This window comes from Myxine glutinosa, chromosome 1 (assembly GCF_964187855.1).
Source record: "Myxine glutinosa chromosome 1, kmMyxGlut1.1, whole genome shotgun sequence".
NCBI lineage: Eukaryota > Metazoa > Chordata > Myxini > Myxiniformes > Myxinidae > Myxine > Myxine glutinosa.
Window position 1 is genome coordinate 442,407,946 of NC_136261.1, and position 16,551 is coordinate 442,424,496.

The 16,551-nt window shown below is 43.5% G+C and overlaps 1 protein-coding gene across 18 annotated transcripts in view; it reads right to left on the reverse strand.

Annotated features, from left to right (window-relative positions):
• LOC137418230 (E3 ubiquitin/ISG15 ligase TRIM25-like) overlaps window positions 1-16,551 on the reverse strand; it is a 1,962,167-nt gene that overhangs the window by 1,046,679 nt on the left and 898,937 nt on the right. For 8 of the 18 annotated variants that reach the window (XM_078770760.1, XM_078770756.1, XM_078770755.1 and 5 more), the window contains 3 exons: window positions 16,204-16,331; window positions 11,796-11,855; window positions 4,827-5,572 (listed from right to left, as the gene is read on the reverse strand). The exons of 5 other annotated variants lie outside the window; for them this stretch is intronic. In XM_078770760.1, the coding sequence (XP_078626886.1) occupies window positions 5,034-5,572; window positions 11,796-11,855; window positions 16,204-16,331 (727 nt within the window). In that variant the 3' untranslated portion in view covers window positions 4,827-5,033. 5 more of the 18 variants (XM_078770763.1, XM_078770765.1, XM_078770766.1 and 2 more) reach the window with 5 other exon arrangements.

Below are 16,551 nucleotides of genomic sequence, written 5' to 3' on the forward strand. Positions count from 1 at the left end.
TTGATACTCCATGTCCCGTTCCTTTAAGTCCCTTTGATACTCCATGTCCCGTTCCTTTAAGTCCCTTTGATACTCCATGTCCCGTTCCTTTAAGTCCCTTTGATACTCCATGTCCCGTTCCTTTAAGTCCCTTTGATACTCCATGTCCCGTTCCTTTATGTCCCTTTCAGGTTTCCTTTCCTCTTGTTCCTTTTCTGCTTTCCATTCCAACTCTTTAAATCGTTCCTGGCTCTGCAGTTGCATCTCCATTTTCCAGAGCTCCATATTTCCTTTTCCCTCTGGTACCCAATCCAATGCTACCTCTTCCCATTCTCTCATTCCCACGAAATATTCCACCACCAACGTCTGAATCTCTGCCTTCTTCATATTAATTCGGACCTCCAAGTTACAGTATTTGACCAAAGTCCTAAGTTCCAAGTTCCAATCTTTTTAACGCCTGGAACTGTGCCTCGTTAGGGGACGTCACAAAATTTTCCACGTCACCTGTCTCCTCCTCTCCCTGCTGATCACCTCCTCTCTCATCTTCCGGTTTCTTTGCCGCGTTTTTGTTCTTTTTCCTTCACAAACATTAATTTTTACCTTTTACAAAAGTCATCTCCATTTCACACAGAAATCTTAACAACAATATTACCTGAAACTAAAAATCCTAACAGTATATAATAAGAACAAGGGCGGAAGTGACGAATCCGAAACATGTGTCATGTCACATGTGGAAATTGTGAAAAAGTGAAATCATCACATGTGTCCAACACATGTGACAAAAATGCAGAAACGAACTCTGGGACCATCAGGTGTAGATCCACCTTGGGTCATCCAGTACTAAATCCATAGACCATAGAAATCAGTGCTTCGTTTGTGTGAAGGAACGAGATCACACAGGTGAACATCAACTACTACCTGTGAGTACGAAGGATAATCGACAAAATGTGATATGGTAGCAAGAAAAGGTACTCAGTGATGATGATATGGTACACCGTATCCAAGTATATGGTAACAATTGTGGTGACATGATTGATAATGAGTTCAGGTACCACAAGTCCTGTGTGTGTACAAATATGACAAAGTCTAACCTGCAGATGAAACACACTTGTGATCCAGTACATGATGATACTCTGCAGTAGTTCATCTCTTACAAAGATGGTAACTTATCTGAAGATCCGAACACAATCATCTTTCTGCGTTCACTTCACCACAAATACAGGTGCTGGTTGTCCATACCTCGCATAGTGAATACCACTTTATACAGGTGCTCCATTCTCAAAAAGGAATGAAGAATACTCCGCAGACCGTGGATCAAAGGTCATGATAGTCCTACAAAAAGGTAAATCTTCTATCATTTGTTCATCAGATATGTCAACAGGTTATCTTCTATCAAAGGTTACCTGCCTGAAGAAACGTGCAGAGGAAAGCGGTGACGAATCCACAACCACAGGTGCTAAGCCTGAAAAGAACGTTATCTTCCACCATTCTGCGAAATCATTCCGGAATGATGTGAAGGACACCTGTGAGAAACGGAGTAGAAGAAGAACCCAGAAGATGATCCATCGCTGTTTATTCATCGCTGTAATTCTGCACCTGAATGTGTACCTGTGTCCCTCTACATCTACAATCACGTGACCTGGATGGTGAATGATGCAACTCCAGAGATGAATGAATCAGACTTAAAATTGGAACTGAGTGAGAGAAATCGGGAAAAAGTGCTGAATATGGATCAAGGTATTTGTGCACCTGCAGCAGGTATCCCCACGAGCATTTCACACCTTAAAACAAACCAGGAGTAAAGAAAGAGTTTAAATATTGAACCGTTTTATCAATATCATCAGGTATCAAATAGCCAGAGATGTATCGCTTCCATGTCACGGACTAGTGAGGAGACCAGGAACAAGGTGAGCTCTTGATTCCCACAAACCTTACAGGTGGAAAATTCACTCAAAGTGCCATTGATAACCTGGACTTCCATGAACACACACTGGAAGGTACAACGACACGTGGCACCGCCCACAACATCCACCAACATTCAGGTAACGATGATGAGGTATTGAAAGCTGTTACATCAGGACCATGAACCAAAACACCTGGTGAGCTCCATGGGCAGGAATTCAGCACTTCCAGACTAAGGTGAGTGGTCTAACCTTGAGAGATCGACAGCAAAGTCGTTCCTTGTGCGCCGGAAACTTGTACAAGAACCAAGAACGACCAATGTGTCTTGTGTCCATCAAAATGGTCCTCGTACTAAAAAGGTGTGTGGAAGGTGAAAGAGCTGGCAGGTGGGAACAGCACCTTGAGGTATAAACATGCTGCCACACCTGATATCTACTGGACACAGTAAACACGTGGCAGGTATCCCACAATACCTGATGGTGATGAAGAAGCATCCACCACCAGATATAGGTGCAGAATTCCTACAGGTACATTTCACTGTGAGTGAAACTAGCGGTAAGTTCAATGGTGTTTGAACTGACGAGGCTTCAGAACAGAACCCGGTATGGTGTTTCATCATGGATTCTTCTTCTTCTTTTGAATGCGGCACAAGGTGTCGGGGTCGCGTCATTGACTGAGTGCAGGGACCTGTGCAGGTTACGGTGGAATTGTTCTGTAATTTGTTCAGGATGCCGGCGATAGCTCACCTGCTCATCACGAAGGATACCTTGGGATCTTTAACGTTCACCAACTAATGTCGGGAGACGGGATTTCCGTTTCACGTTCATCCGAGGGACAGTACGCGCATTGGTGGATTATCCCACCTGTGAAACACCGGGATGAGCCCCGACCGCACATTGATGGATCATCCTACCTGTGAAACCCCAGGATGAGCCCCTACCGCACATTGATGGATCATCCTACCTGTGAAACACCGGGATGAGCCCCTACCACACACTGATGGATCATCCTACCTGTGAAACACCGGGATGAGCCCCCTACCGCACACTGATGGATCATCCTACCTGTGAAACACCGTGATGAGCCCTTATCGCGCATTGATGGATCATCCTACCTGTGAAACACCATGATGAGCCAACGACCGCACATTGATGGATCATCCTACCTGTGAAACACCGTGATGAGCCCCATACCGCACGTCGATGGATCATACTACCTGTGAAACACCGTGATGAGCCCCATACCGCACGTCGATGGATCATCCTACCTGTGAAACACCAGGATGAGCCCCCTGCCGCACATTGATGGATCATCCTACCTGTGAAACACCGTGATGAGCCCCATATTGCACGTCGATGGATCATCCTACCTGTGAAACACCGGGATGAGCCCCCTGCCGCGCATTGATGGATCATCCTACCTGTGAAACACCCTTGTTTTCAATTCCACTACACATTGTTCCCTATTGTGACGTCACAAAGCACGTTTCGCACATGTTGTATCGCAGGTTTTTCACTCACTAGGGCATGCCCGTACTATATATATATATCTAAAATTATATCCCCCCCCTCTATTTACATGAAATGGTTTGGTACAAAGCGAACGGCATGCGAGTACGGTGACAATCCCCCCCCTCTATTTACATGCAATGGTTCGGTCCAAAGCGAACGGCTTCCGGAGTTTGGTAAAGAAATCGCCATCGCGTACACAAACGCGCAGGAAAGCGAATGAATCGCAAATTCGTTTTTATTAGTTTTAAAACATCGTTTAACGCCAACATAGTTTGCAAACGTGAAATAAATGAATACGCTCTCAAATGTGCCATCCGAGGCAGAGTGTGCCCGCCACGTTCGGCACACGCGATCGTTCGCTGCTCTCTGATTGGTTGAATCGTTTTTTGGACATAGCTCGGTAAGTAATTGTCCGATTAATATGAAACCTTGAAAAGGCACATCCTCGGGTCCCCAGCAATATACCTGGCAAGTTAAAAGTATATCGGACCCGTGGTTGTCGAGAAACAGCGGTCACAGACAAACGTACAGACGTACAGACAGACAGACAGAGATTACTGGAATTATAGATAGATGATACAAACGTAATACCTGGGAAGATTCGTCATTCAGGTTGTAATATCAACATTCAATGGCGTCGACGTGTAAAATTAAAAAGAGAAGTGAATTGGTGAATGTTAACATGAAGGTGTTGACCTGTTCTTTGTTTAAATATCCAGGTATAGCGAGATCTAAGTCCCCTCTTCCAAAAATTGTAGGGTCGAGTTTCCCCAATTGGAGAAATTCGAGAGTGAGCCCCAACCTGCCCCTCTCGGAGTGCAATGTCACCCTGAGGGCAGCACCTGTATGATCACGGTTTACCTCCCGCCAGGTGAATATGAATTGTTAATCACAGAACATGATGCGACGACTTCTCTGGAATTTGCATTCACGTGATGACGCTAAATTAACTTCGTGACGTCAATACACTGGTGATGAAATGATGATTTTATCTCTGTGTTTTGATTGGATGGAAGAGATTTCCACAAAGATAAAGATTAAAACCTCCGTGAGAAACAATGAGAACCTGACGTTTCAGGTCAGGTATGAACCCTTCATCGGACCAAAAGAGAGAGTAACACCCAAAAGGTCACGTGGCCATGTTTCCAACGGTGTGATTCGCGATACCTGATGAACGTTCTGTTAATTCCATCCAGGGCTCCACATTCCACCTGTGATCCAATCCAAACCCACCGTCACCTTCACGATTAACGCCGGTGCTCTATTCCAGGTAAACACAAAGGGTTTCATCTACCTGGACGGACTTTCTTCACTCAAACATCCCATTCAATGACGCTTTGAAGAAGAAGAATCTATTGCATCTGAGGAGAGTGAAGAGTTCGGGTTAAAGTTCATTTCACATCAAATAAGATAAACAATGAACTTATTAAATTATATAAATTTTATTATAATATGAACATTAATGAGTAATCACATCGTCATGAACAGGTAAATCACATCGTCATGAACAGGTAAATCACATCGTCATGAACAGGTAAATCACATCGTCATGAACAGGTAAATCACATCGTCATGAACAGGTAAATCACATCGTCATGAACAGGTAAATGATTTGATTGATTTGATCCCAAAATAACCGGATCAGTTCGTGATGAAAGTTTGTTTCACGAAATGTACAAAATGAAAGGAACCATCCCAAACCCCAATGGCGGATTTAACGGGGTCCATGAAGTTCCCCCTGAACACGTGCAGGACCCGCGAGTCCCCGAAACACGTCAACTCTCCCGCCTCGCAATCCAAGAAGAACCCAAACCGTTCATGATCCCCCGGGACGGACAGGGAGGTTCGTTGTTTGTTGTGATGTGCGAAGAATTCGTTATTATATTTTATTAAACACCAAGACTCGGGATTCATTCCCAACCCGCTCTTTCCCCCTTTTCTCCCCATGGAGTTTAAACAGATTCCGATTCCGCACGAACGACTCGACCTCACATCGACCTCCCAGTAATGACGACCTGAGGAGAAACAATCACGGGAAACAACTTGTATATAATAATCAAACCGATCAGGATGTTCCGGGTACTGATTCCCGGTCCCGGTTCGAGTCGCCGTCCTGAGATCCCCGGAGATCTTTATCCGTCGATGTGCAGAGTTTGGGTCCAGACTCGGGCTCCGTCCATCTGCGGACACGACACGGGGTCACGGACATTGTTAGACAAACGGACAAAAACACAAACACATTAATCTCTATCACAAAAAATCTTTTATTACAATTGTTTTGTTTATTCACTTCACGATTTAACAACTTTATTTATTTATTCACTTCACGATTTAACAACTTTATTTGTTTATTCACTTCACGATTTAACAACGTTATTTGTTTATTCACTTCACGATTTAACAACTTTATTTGTTTATTCACTTCACGATTTAACAACTTTATTTGTTTATTCACTTCACGATTTAACAACTTTATTTGTTTATTCACTTCACGATTTAACAACTTTATTTGTTTATTCACTTCACGATTTAACAACGTTATTTGTTTATTCACTTCACGATTTAACAACTTTATTTGTTTATTCACTTCACGATTTAACAACTTTATTTGTTTATTCACTTCACGATTTAACAACTTTATTTATTTCGCAATGAACAACTTACATTATTTATTTATTTATTTCACCGAGAAAAACTTCGAGGGGGAGTGGATCGGGAGGGGGAGAAGACGAGGGAGGAGATCTGTGAGTGAGGAGAGAGGATGAGGAGGGGACAGAGGTTGAGGGGAGAGGGGTCAGAGGTTGAAGAGGGGGGAGGGGAGGGGGGAGGGGAGGGGAAATGAAAATCCTGCAGGTGTGACACTGTTTAACAGGTCGACACACACATTGATGAGTCACTCTGCACCTGTGAAACACCGGGATGACAGTTTATAGCTCGGTCGGGATTCAAACCCAGGTTAGATACCTCAAAGCGAGTGCGGATACCTCTCAGACATCGTGCTTGTCCTGTTACTTTCACCCTCCATTTGCTTTCCCATTCCGGAGATGCCTCCATGAAGCGAGCCACCGTATCACCATGGAAACCAAGTGGTTTTAGCACTCGACGTTGATTGTTTTACACGTGTATTTATCTCACCTGGAACGAAGTTCAGGTGAGCTTATGCGATGACGCGTCGTGTCGGTCCGTAAACACTTGAAACTTCTTCTCCGAAACCGCTGATGGGATTGCGACCAAATTTGGCACAAATGATATTTGTTTTGTTGTGACTAAAGTTTGTTCAAGGCATTAAAAAAACTCGCCGTCTAAGGGGTTTACCGGGGGTCAAGTGGATCCAGGTTTAACCCACAAAATAGGAATTTGCTTTTTCTCAAACTACACAAACGATTTCGATGAAACTTCACCACAACCTTCATCCCCCATGATGTACCTGAGTTTATTCAAAGCAATAAAAAAAATCTGCTCCTTTGGGGGATCTACGGGGTGGGGGGTGGGAGGTGTTGCCCCGGGGTGGGAGGTGTTGCCCCGGGGTGGGAAGGGTTACCCAGGGGTGAGAGGGGTTACCCAGGGGTGAGAGGGGTTACCCAGGGGTGAGAGGTGTTGCCCCGGGGTGGGAGGTGTTGCCCCGGGGTGGGAGGTGTTGCCCCGGGGTGGGATGGGTTTGCCCCCAAAATATGTATTTTTTTGTTTGTTTGTTTTATAGTCTTATGATTATGTTAGTATTATTCTACATGCTAACCTGTCTTCGAGCAACCATTGAAATTGGGTTAAAATACCTGTAGTCGGTGTATTATACTGTTTATTTGACCAGGTGAGCGCCCCGATGTTTATGTTGACGAGAATATAAGATCCATCGCTTCGCTGACGGAAATACCAATCTTTGCTGAGATGGTTCATGTATGGGGGAACAAAAAATGGTTTCCTGGAAGATCCTGCTCTCCGTGCTGGTATACCCAATGTCACGTGTTGGCATTTGCAGTTTCGACACGCGTGTCCATGGACCCACACAAAAAATATTTTTATTATTTTTTTTTTTTGTATCAAACATTCCCAGGAGGTACCCGAATCCACCGTAGTTTGCTTCATTGAAATCCATTAATCCATTCTCAAGTTACAACATGTCAAACAGACACACAGACAGAGACACAGAGACACAGAGACACAAACAGACAGACAGACAGACATGACTCCTTTTATAATATAGATATAAGATAGATGTTTAGCAATCTACTGACAGCTGAGTTTCTCCATTCTGCTTGGAAGAATAAGATGAAGAAGAAGAGGAAGGGGAAGCGCCTGTGCTTTGTTTTCGCCCTTTCTCCAGAAGAAGAAGAAGGATCATGGCTGAGTTTCTCTGTAATGTTTTTACAATTTGAAGAGGAAGATTTATCAGAAGCAGATCGTTTCTCTGTGATGTTTTCCGAGTTTGAAGAAGAAGATTTATCAGAAGCAGATCGTTTCTCTGTAATGTTTTCCGAGTTTGAATAAGAAGTTTCTCGTTGAGTATGAAATGCAAAGCTCGAACCAACATGATGGAAATCCAACACGAGGTCGATGGACGTTATTTTTATACTGGAAGAGTCGACCTGTCGCTTCACTGATGGACCAATTAGTCATCATGTCTCTTGCTGCTGGAAGGGGAAGGAGGAGGGAAGAGAAGGAAGGGGAGAGGGAGGAGGAAGAGGAGGCAGGGGAGAGGGAGGAGGAAGAGAATGGAGGGAAGGGGTGGGAGGAGGAGGGCAGGGGTAAGGGGTGGGAGGAGGAGGGCAGGGGGAAGGGGAGGGAGGAGAAAGGGGAAGAGGAAGAGGGGAGGGGAAGAGGAAAGAGGAGGGGAGAGGGGAGAGGGGAAGGGATGTTCTGCATATATTATTTGGGGGGGGGGGGCTTTTACAGGACCCTCGATTTGGGGGAGAAGGAAAGGAGAACAAATTTACCCGTGCAAACAGAGCTTTAACATCAGCGTTGCCCAAGTAAATAGAGAAATTGTAATAACCTCTGCCACCACACATTTACAAAGAGTTTATGCCTTCCCACCAGACCCCACACTTCCTCTTGATGCCGAGGGCACATTGCCGAATACCCTAACCCTAATCCCTATAAAAAAAAAATAAACTCACTCCCACAATATCCCTCTCACTCCCACAATATCCCTCTCACTCCCACAATATCCCTCTCACTCCCACACAATTTCAATACCATAACCCCAACCCCTATAAAAAAATTAACTCACTCCCACAATATCCCTCTCACTCCCACAATATCCCTCTCACTCCAACACAATTTCAATACCATAACCCCAACCCCTATAAAAAAATGAACTCACTCCCTCAATATCCCTCACTCCCACACAATATCAATACCCTAACCCCAACCCCTATAAAAAAATTAACTCACTCCCACAATATCCCTCTCACTCCCACAATATCCCTCTCACTCCCACACAATTTCAATACCATAACCCCAACCCCTATAAAAAAAAATAAACTCACTCCCACAATATCCCTCTCACTCCCACAATATCCCTCTCACTCCCACACAATTTCAATACCATAACCCCAACCCCTATAAAAAAATGAACTCACTCCCTCAATATCCCTCTCACTCCCACAATATCCCTCTCACTCCCACACAATATCAATACCCTAACCCCAACCCCTATAAAAAAATTAACTCACTCCCACAATATCCCTCTCACTCCCACAATATCCCTCTCACTCCCACACAATTTCAATACCATAACCCCAACCCCTATAAAAAAATGAACTCACTCCCTCAATATCCCTCACTCCCACACAATTTCAATACCATAACCCCAACCCCTATAAAAAAATTAACTCACTCCCTCAATATCCCTCTCACTCCCACAATATCCCTCTCACTCCCACAATATCCCTCTCACTCCCACAATATCCCTCTCACTCCCACAATATCCCTCTCACTCCCACAATATCCCTCTCACTCCCACAATATCCCTCTCACTCCCACAATATCCCTCTCACTCCCACAATATCCCTCTCACTCCCACAATATCCCTCTCACTCCCTCAATATCCCTCTCACTCCCACAATATCCCTCTCACTCCCACAATATCCCTCTCACTCCCACAATATCCCTCTCACTCCCACAATATCCCTCTCACTCCCACAATAACCCTCTCACTCCCACAATATCCCTCTCACTCCCACAATATCCATCTCACTCCCACAATATCCCTCTCACTCCCACAATATCCCTCTCACTCCCACAATATCCCTCTCACTCCCACAATATCCCTCTCACTCCCACAATATCCCTGTCACTCCCACAATATCCCTCTCACTCCCACAATATCCCTTTCACTCCCACAATATCCCTCTCACTCCCACAATATCCCTCTCACTCCCACAATATCCCTCTCACTCCCACAATATCCCTAACTTATTGAGTAGTGTATGTAGATGTATCTACTTATGTGGAAGTGACGTCGTATCATGAAAGAAGATCACACAAAAAGGGGGAAAATAAAATAGCACAACAAAGGCGAGGCACCGGGGGGTGGGGGGGGGGGAGGGATAGGGGGAGTTGAGGGGGGGGCTGCTTCGTTCGTTGATATACGTACTTTTTAGCTCACCTGGAACAAAGTTCAGGTGAGCTTATGCGATGGCGCGGCGTCCGTCCGTCTGTCTGTAAACACTTGAAACTTCTTCTGCAAAACCGCTGATGGGATTTTGACCAAATTTGGCACAAATGATATTTGTTGTGTTGTGACTAAAGTTTGTTCACGGCAATGAAAAAAAACGGGGTCTCAGGGGGTCTGCGTGGAGCCATATTTCCCCCCAAAATAGGTATTTGCTTTTTCCCCTGAAACGACAAACACTATTTCGATGAAACTCCCACACAACCTTCACCACACGTGATGTATAAATGTTTGTTCAAGGCATTACAAAAGGAGGTATGTGGGAGTGGACCCCAAAATAGGTATGTTTTCTTTGTTTGAAGTCTATTGATTATGTCAGTATGATTCTCCCTGCTGCCCTGTCTTCTGGCAACCTTTGTAATTGGTTTAAAATACCTTTAGTCAGTGCAGTATACTGGTTATTCTACAAGGTTAGCGCCAGGTGTATTGCCCATATTTTTACTCTTTAAAGGAAGGAACTAAATAAAATAGTCTCAATCTGAGGAGGGAGCAGGGGTGTTCCACCCATTACCAAGCTGCTTGGAGAGTGCTCACCAAGCAAGCTTTATTACACAGAAACCGATCTGTTCTGACGCAGGGCATACTGGAATTGAGTGGACAAAATGGGGGGAATTAAGACCCCAAACTGAGCGACCTGAACGCAGGCTGACCAAAGATAAGCCTGTTAGTGTAAATTATCTTGAAAACACACACACAAAGACACAGTTTTCCTTCATGTAATCCATTGGAGGTGGAGAGGTATGTATGCAAAGTTTGGGGGTGCTACGTTTCATGGTTTTGGAGTTATGGAGGAGACGGACACACACACACACACACACACACACACACACACACACACACACACACACACACACACACACACACCTTTTTATTATTATAGATATATTATGATTCCACAATGTTTGTTGATGTAAGATGTTTATGTGAGAGATTGGGAAATATGTTACAAATTCCTTCAGGATTGTAAATTTAATCTGGGACGAACGAGCAATTTATACCGGATTATGTTACAGAACGAACCACGATTTGTCAAGAAAGACCTTGTTCTGATTACATCGTTGGTGAGAAGGGGAGGACGAGAGAAAGAGGGGATGGGGTAGTGGGGGAGAGAGAGAGGGGGATGGGGTAGTGGGGGAGAGAGAGAGGGGGATGGGGTAGTGGGGGAGAGAGAGAGGGGATGGGGTAGTGGGGGAGAGAGAGAGGGGGAATGGTGAAGTGAGGAAGAGAGAGAGGGGATGGGGTAGTGGGGGAGAGAGAGAGGGGGATGGGGTAGTGGGGGAGAGAGAGAGGGGGATGGGGTAGTGTGGGAGAGAGAGAGGGGATGGGGTAGTGGGGGAGAGAGAGAGGGGGATGGGGTAGTGGGGAAGAGAGAGAGAGGGGATGGGGAAGTGAGGAAGAGAGAGAGGGAAGGGGATGGGGGGTGGGGGATGAGAGAGGAGGGAGGAGAGGGTGGGGATTAAGAAAGGCCTTTAATCAGCAAACACAAGTTTGGACTATCCCCTCCTCCTGGTTGGACATCGTTCAATTAAACAAACCTTGGGTTTTGTGACACTTGACAAGAGGGAAAATCGAGTTGGAAAATAAATAAGTGGAATAGAGTGAAGGAAAATATGAACAGGGAAATAAAACAGAAGAAAAAGGAAAGAATGAAAAGGAGAAAATATGGAATTTTAAATGATCTGTAAATGGAAGGAAGAAGAAGAACCCCCTCCCCGTTCCCCTTCACTTACAAAGTCTTCTCAAGTTGTTCTGATCCAGCTCCACCTTCTCCGGATGCTCCACCGGTCCTTCTGTGGAAATGATTAAAGATTAACAAAAATTACAAGATGTGAAATTCTATTGTTTTTTTGTTTATGAAGATTTATTTTATCTTTTAACGAAAAATCTAAACACAACAAACATGGGGGAAGAGACATGGAACCTCCATTTTGTATTAAATAAATTATAATTTTCATCGATTCATGAAGGAAATTTCCCAACATTGTCCTTACACTTCCCTCTCATGTAGTAAAATGGAGTGATCGCCAATTCGTTTTCTCCACAAGATAGAATGAATCTTTCCTTCTTCACTGGAATTAAACATCACATGATTCCAGGAACAAGTGAATGATTCAAGAAACATGTGAATGATTCAAGAAACATGCGAATTATTCAAGGTACATGTGAATGATTCAATGTGCATGTAATTGATTCAAGGTACATGTGAATGATTCAAGGAACATGTGAATTATTCCAGGTACATGTCAATGATTGAAGCAACATGCGAATTATTCAATATGCATGTGAATGATTTTAGGAACATGTGAATGATTTATGTTGATGTGAGATCGTTCTTGGTGAAATTAATCTGTTGATCGCTCCGTGATAGGTCAGTGCACCTGTGAAAAAATTATAGATTGAAAAATTCCCTTTACCAACTCAGTATTTTTAGCTCACCTGGACTTTAGTGCGGTGAGCTTATGCGATCGAGGATTGTCCATAGGTAAGTGAGTGAGTGAGGGAGTGAGGGTGGGAGGGATTGAGGGAGGGAGGGATTGAGTCTGTAAACACTTCAGTCATTATCGCTTGAACCAAACACATGATGTTGATGAAAGTTGGACATGAGCTTCATATTTGATGCTTCATGAAGGTGAATTCATCACATCAAAATCTGCGCTCAATAAGGGGAACTACGGGGGTTTGACCCCAAAATAGGTATTTGCTCTCTTCTCTGAAACTACACACACAATTTTGAAAAACGTGATCACAACCTTCATCACCCATGATGCACCAAAGTTTGTTCACAGCATTAAACATATCATAGTCTGAGAGGGTCCGTGGGGGGTTGAGCGACTGTTGCTCCTGATCCAGGTGAGCTTCAGGACCCGCGGTCCTATTTATTTTTTAAGTTTCCCTGAATTGACCCAATGGTTGATCGATCCAAAATGGAAATGACTGAATTATTTTGTCCAGCCTTTCATAATGTTCATTGATCAGTTGTTTTTATCATAACAATGAATAAATTATTTGAAGATGGAAGTGAGAACAACTCATTCACCTGACATGTTCCACGTGACGCATCACTGTGTAATCAGTGTGTGTGTTTCATGTACAACACCTGGAAATATTAACCAAAAGTTTCTGCATCGTTTGTGATGTTCCGTGAACACTTCACAGTGCAGAATTCATTTTAACAACTTTTACACAAACATTCTTCACTTTTCCAAACTTTTACAACTACAGTTCATGAGAAGAATAAAACAATGAATGAATGATCAGTAACATCGACTTGGATGTTAAGTTTTGCACAAACACCAAGTTCATGTCCTGAGTTCACATTCTCAACCAATGACCTCATTCACCTGTAAAATGTTTGTTTTCGGCACAAAAGGAGATTTCTCTCCCTCGCGGGCTGATCCGCCGACAATCCCGGATCACAACTTTGTGGATTTCATGTTATGAATTTTATAATTGATGAAAAATGATTTAAATTATGTTAGTCTTGTATTTCTGGTCCATAATGTTTCTTTATTATAACAAAATTAACTCGAACGGCACCTGGTATAGCACATACCTCCACCAGGCTGCACAGTTTATGTTTTGTATCCCCTGAAAGACCGGATCTGGATCCAGACCTGGACCAAAGTCGAATCAGCTTGGTATTGTCACCCCACCAACTCATTCACCAAGTTTTGTCATAACTCATTCACAACTTTTTGAAATATCGTGGTATACAGGACATCGTTTTTGGCCCCAACTCTCAATGATGTGAAATCAGTTTAAAATTCTGTTCCGGATCTGGATTCGGATGTTCCCCAAATCGGATGAATTCGTCCTCGTCACACACCCAACCTATCCACAAGATTCCGACCGAATCCATCCACAACGTTTTGAAATATCCTGCTCACAGACAAACAAACAAACAAGACAAAGACATAGAAAAGGGTGAAAACATAACCTCCATCCACCTTCAGAGGCAGAGGGAATACGTGGAATGTAAGAAAGTTATTTCCTGGAAATTTATATTTCCGGAGTGGAACATGTTTTAGTTCCTCATTCACGTCATCACCGATTTTTCCAATCACAATACTTTGATTTCCTGAATCCATGCTGGAATTCCAACCTATAGGAAAGGATAACATTAAAACGACATTTTAGGTGGGACGAAGAGCAAAAGCAAATCAAAATGGCCTCCAAATCAAGCTACAGACGGTGTATCCTCCATCGCTCAAAATCATTACTTGAAAAACCTGAGACTTCATAGAACATGATACTCCACGCAGTGTTCAAGTCTTTACTTTGAGGCACTGCCTCCTTGGCCTTGCCCCAACCGCAGTAAAGCACCACCAGCAGTGAGAAAAGCTCTCCAGCAAGAGATGGAGGAAACCACCCACCATTAGCAACGATCCAAGGATGGAGGTCGTTCTCCATGTAGTCGGTCTCCTGCATGAATAAATAGAGTCCATGTGTGCTGGTGCAGCTAAGTTTGCGTACAGCGTGACACCAAACAGGAAGAGGGCGACCACGCGGCCCGGCCTCAGTTGACACCTCCAATGAAACGGCTTGGTCATCACGTTCACCAGGCAGCCACGAAGTGCAGCCGGGCTCTCCATGCCCAATGTTTAACCGCCAATAACCACCATCCAGCTCCACGAATACCGCCAATAATCACCATCCAGCTTCACAAACACCAAGGGTGTGTTCAGTCACCTAGATTCTTGAAGAGCACTCACAAAGTGGTTTCAGCACTCAAGCAAGCACTCCATTCAAAACCATTGATAAGAACAGCTGGCTCGACAAGCGTTAGCTCGCTGCTTGGTAACTGAACAAACCAAGTGCAGACATGTTGTGTCGTCACGCATGTGCGCGGGGTCGCGACCAAAATAAATCTCTTTGTAGATGTCGACATATATCATGGTTCTTGGAGGTATTATGAAGGTGATTTGTGTTGTAGTGTTCAATTATATAATTAATTCAATTTGAATAAAGGTTTAAAGGTGCATAAATAAATTGATTCAGCGTTTTACCGCCGTTATACCCAGTGGCTATTACATCACCCTACCAAACACATTACAGTAGTTCTTCTTGCCTATTGTTTGTGTGATTTATGACGTCCTTAAAAACAGCAGGCTTTTTGTTTGGAATGATTTTCACTTTTGTTTCACTGCCAGGCAGGTAGACAGGATAAAAATATTATCTCGCTCCGCTTTGCATATGTGTGATCGGGACAAAATCAAAACCAAAGTACATGCAAAACGAAAGACTGGTCTTCAGATTTGTGTTCAAAATATCACATTCAATTGAAATAAGTAGTTCCTCGATCATAAACTGATGATGATAAACTGATCAGACAGACGAAAAAGACATTAAGAAATTCCCTAACTCTACTTTTCACTTCACGTGTGCAGGGTAATTAAAACTACTCACAACCAACAGGGCTTTGTCCGTAGCACAATGGAGTAATGCTCTACCACACGGGCTTGCACCTTCACTTCACACCTGTCTCTCCTGGAACAGGTGGAATCTAAAACTATCAATATTATTATCATCTCGCATGACAAGACCAAAGAACAAGACCTGCTGCTCTCGCATTGCAGAGGTTGCTGGACCCTCTGTTATTTCCCATTTACTCCAGTCTTGATCCCTCTGCTCTCTTCGATCTCCGACCATCTCTAATATATCGAGGATGAATCCATTCTTACAGTAACTCCTTCTAAGCAAACTCCCCAAATCTCTACTTACTGCAAATATCCAGTCTTTTATCCGATTTGTGGAACTGCTTTTTGGAGATGATTCAATCCAAATTTTCTTTCCAGGGACTTCAAGTACCTGTTACACCACCAAATGGTGTCATCTCCGTCACTAACTTGTGAACTGCCCTTGTGAACCCTACCTCTCCCAAGCCTCATGGCTTCAGGTGAGGATATTTCCTCCACTCCCATCTTTAGTTTTCTCCTGTTCATTGGTAACCTTGCTTGTTGCATCTACCTGTTGTGTACACCTTTTTGCCCTCTGTAACCTCCATCTTTCTGAGTCATGATCCGGTACAAAAAAACATTCCCATTTATTCCTTTTCTATAATTTTCTCTTCCTGTTTCTCTTCCATTTTTGTGTTCCCTTATTATTTTTTTGATGAAATGTCCAGTTTGTGTCACTCACTCTCTATCTTCTCCAGGAAGTTCTTATTGAGCGTGATGAGCCCGTCCAAATTCTTCTCCTCCTTCGAGAAGTCCAGAACTGGGAGCGGTGTCCTCTCCACGGATTTAAAGTCTGACATGGTGTCGAGCCTTGGAATAAAAAGGAAAAACATCAGTTTAAGATATTCGTGGAGAGAGTATTGTTAAAATAATACATTTTTAAAACAAATCAAAACACGTCATCTGTAAAAGAATGGTTAATAATAAAAAATAGAAAAGAGATAGAGTAAATATTTGTATTGATCTGTATTTTTATTCAGACAGGGCCGTGCCCGTGCTGATGCGTTTGTTGATCGTGTTTGGAATGGAA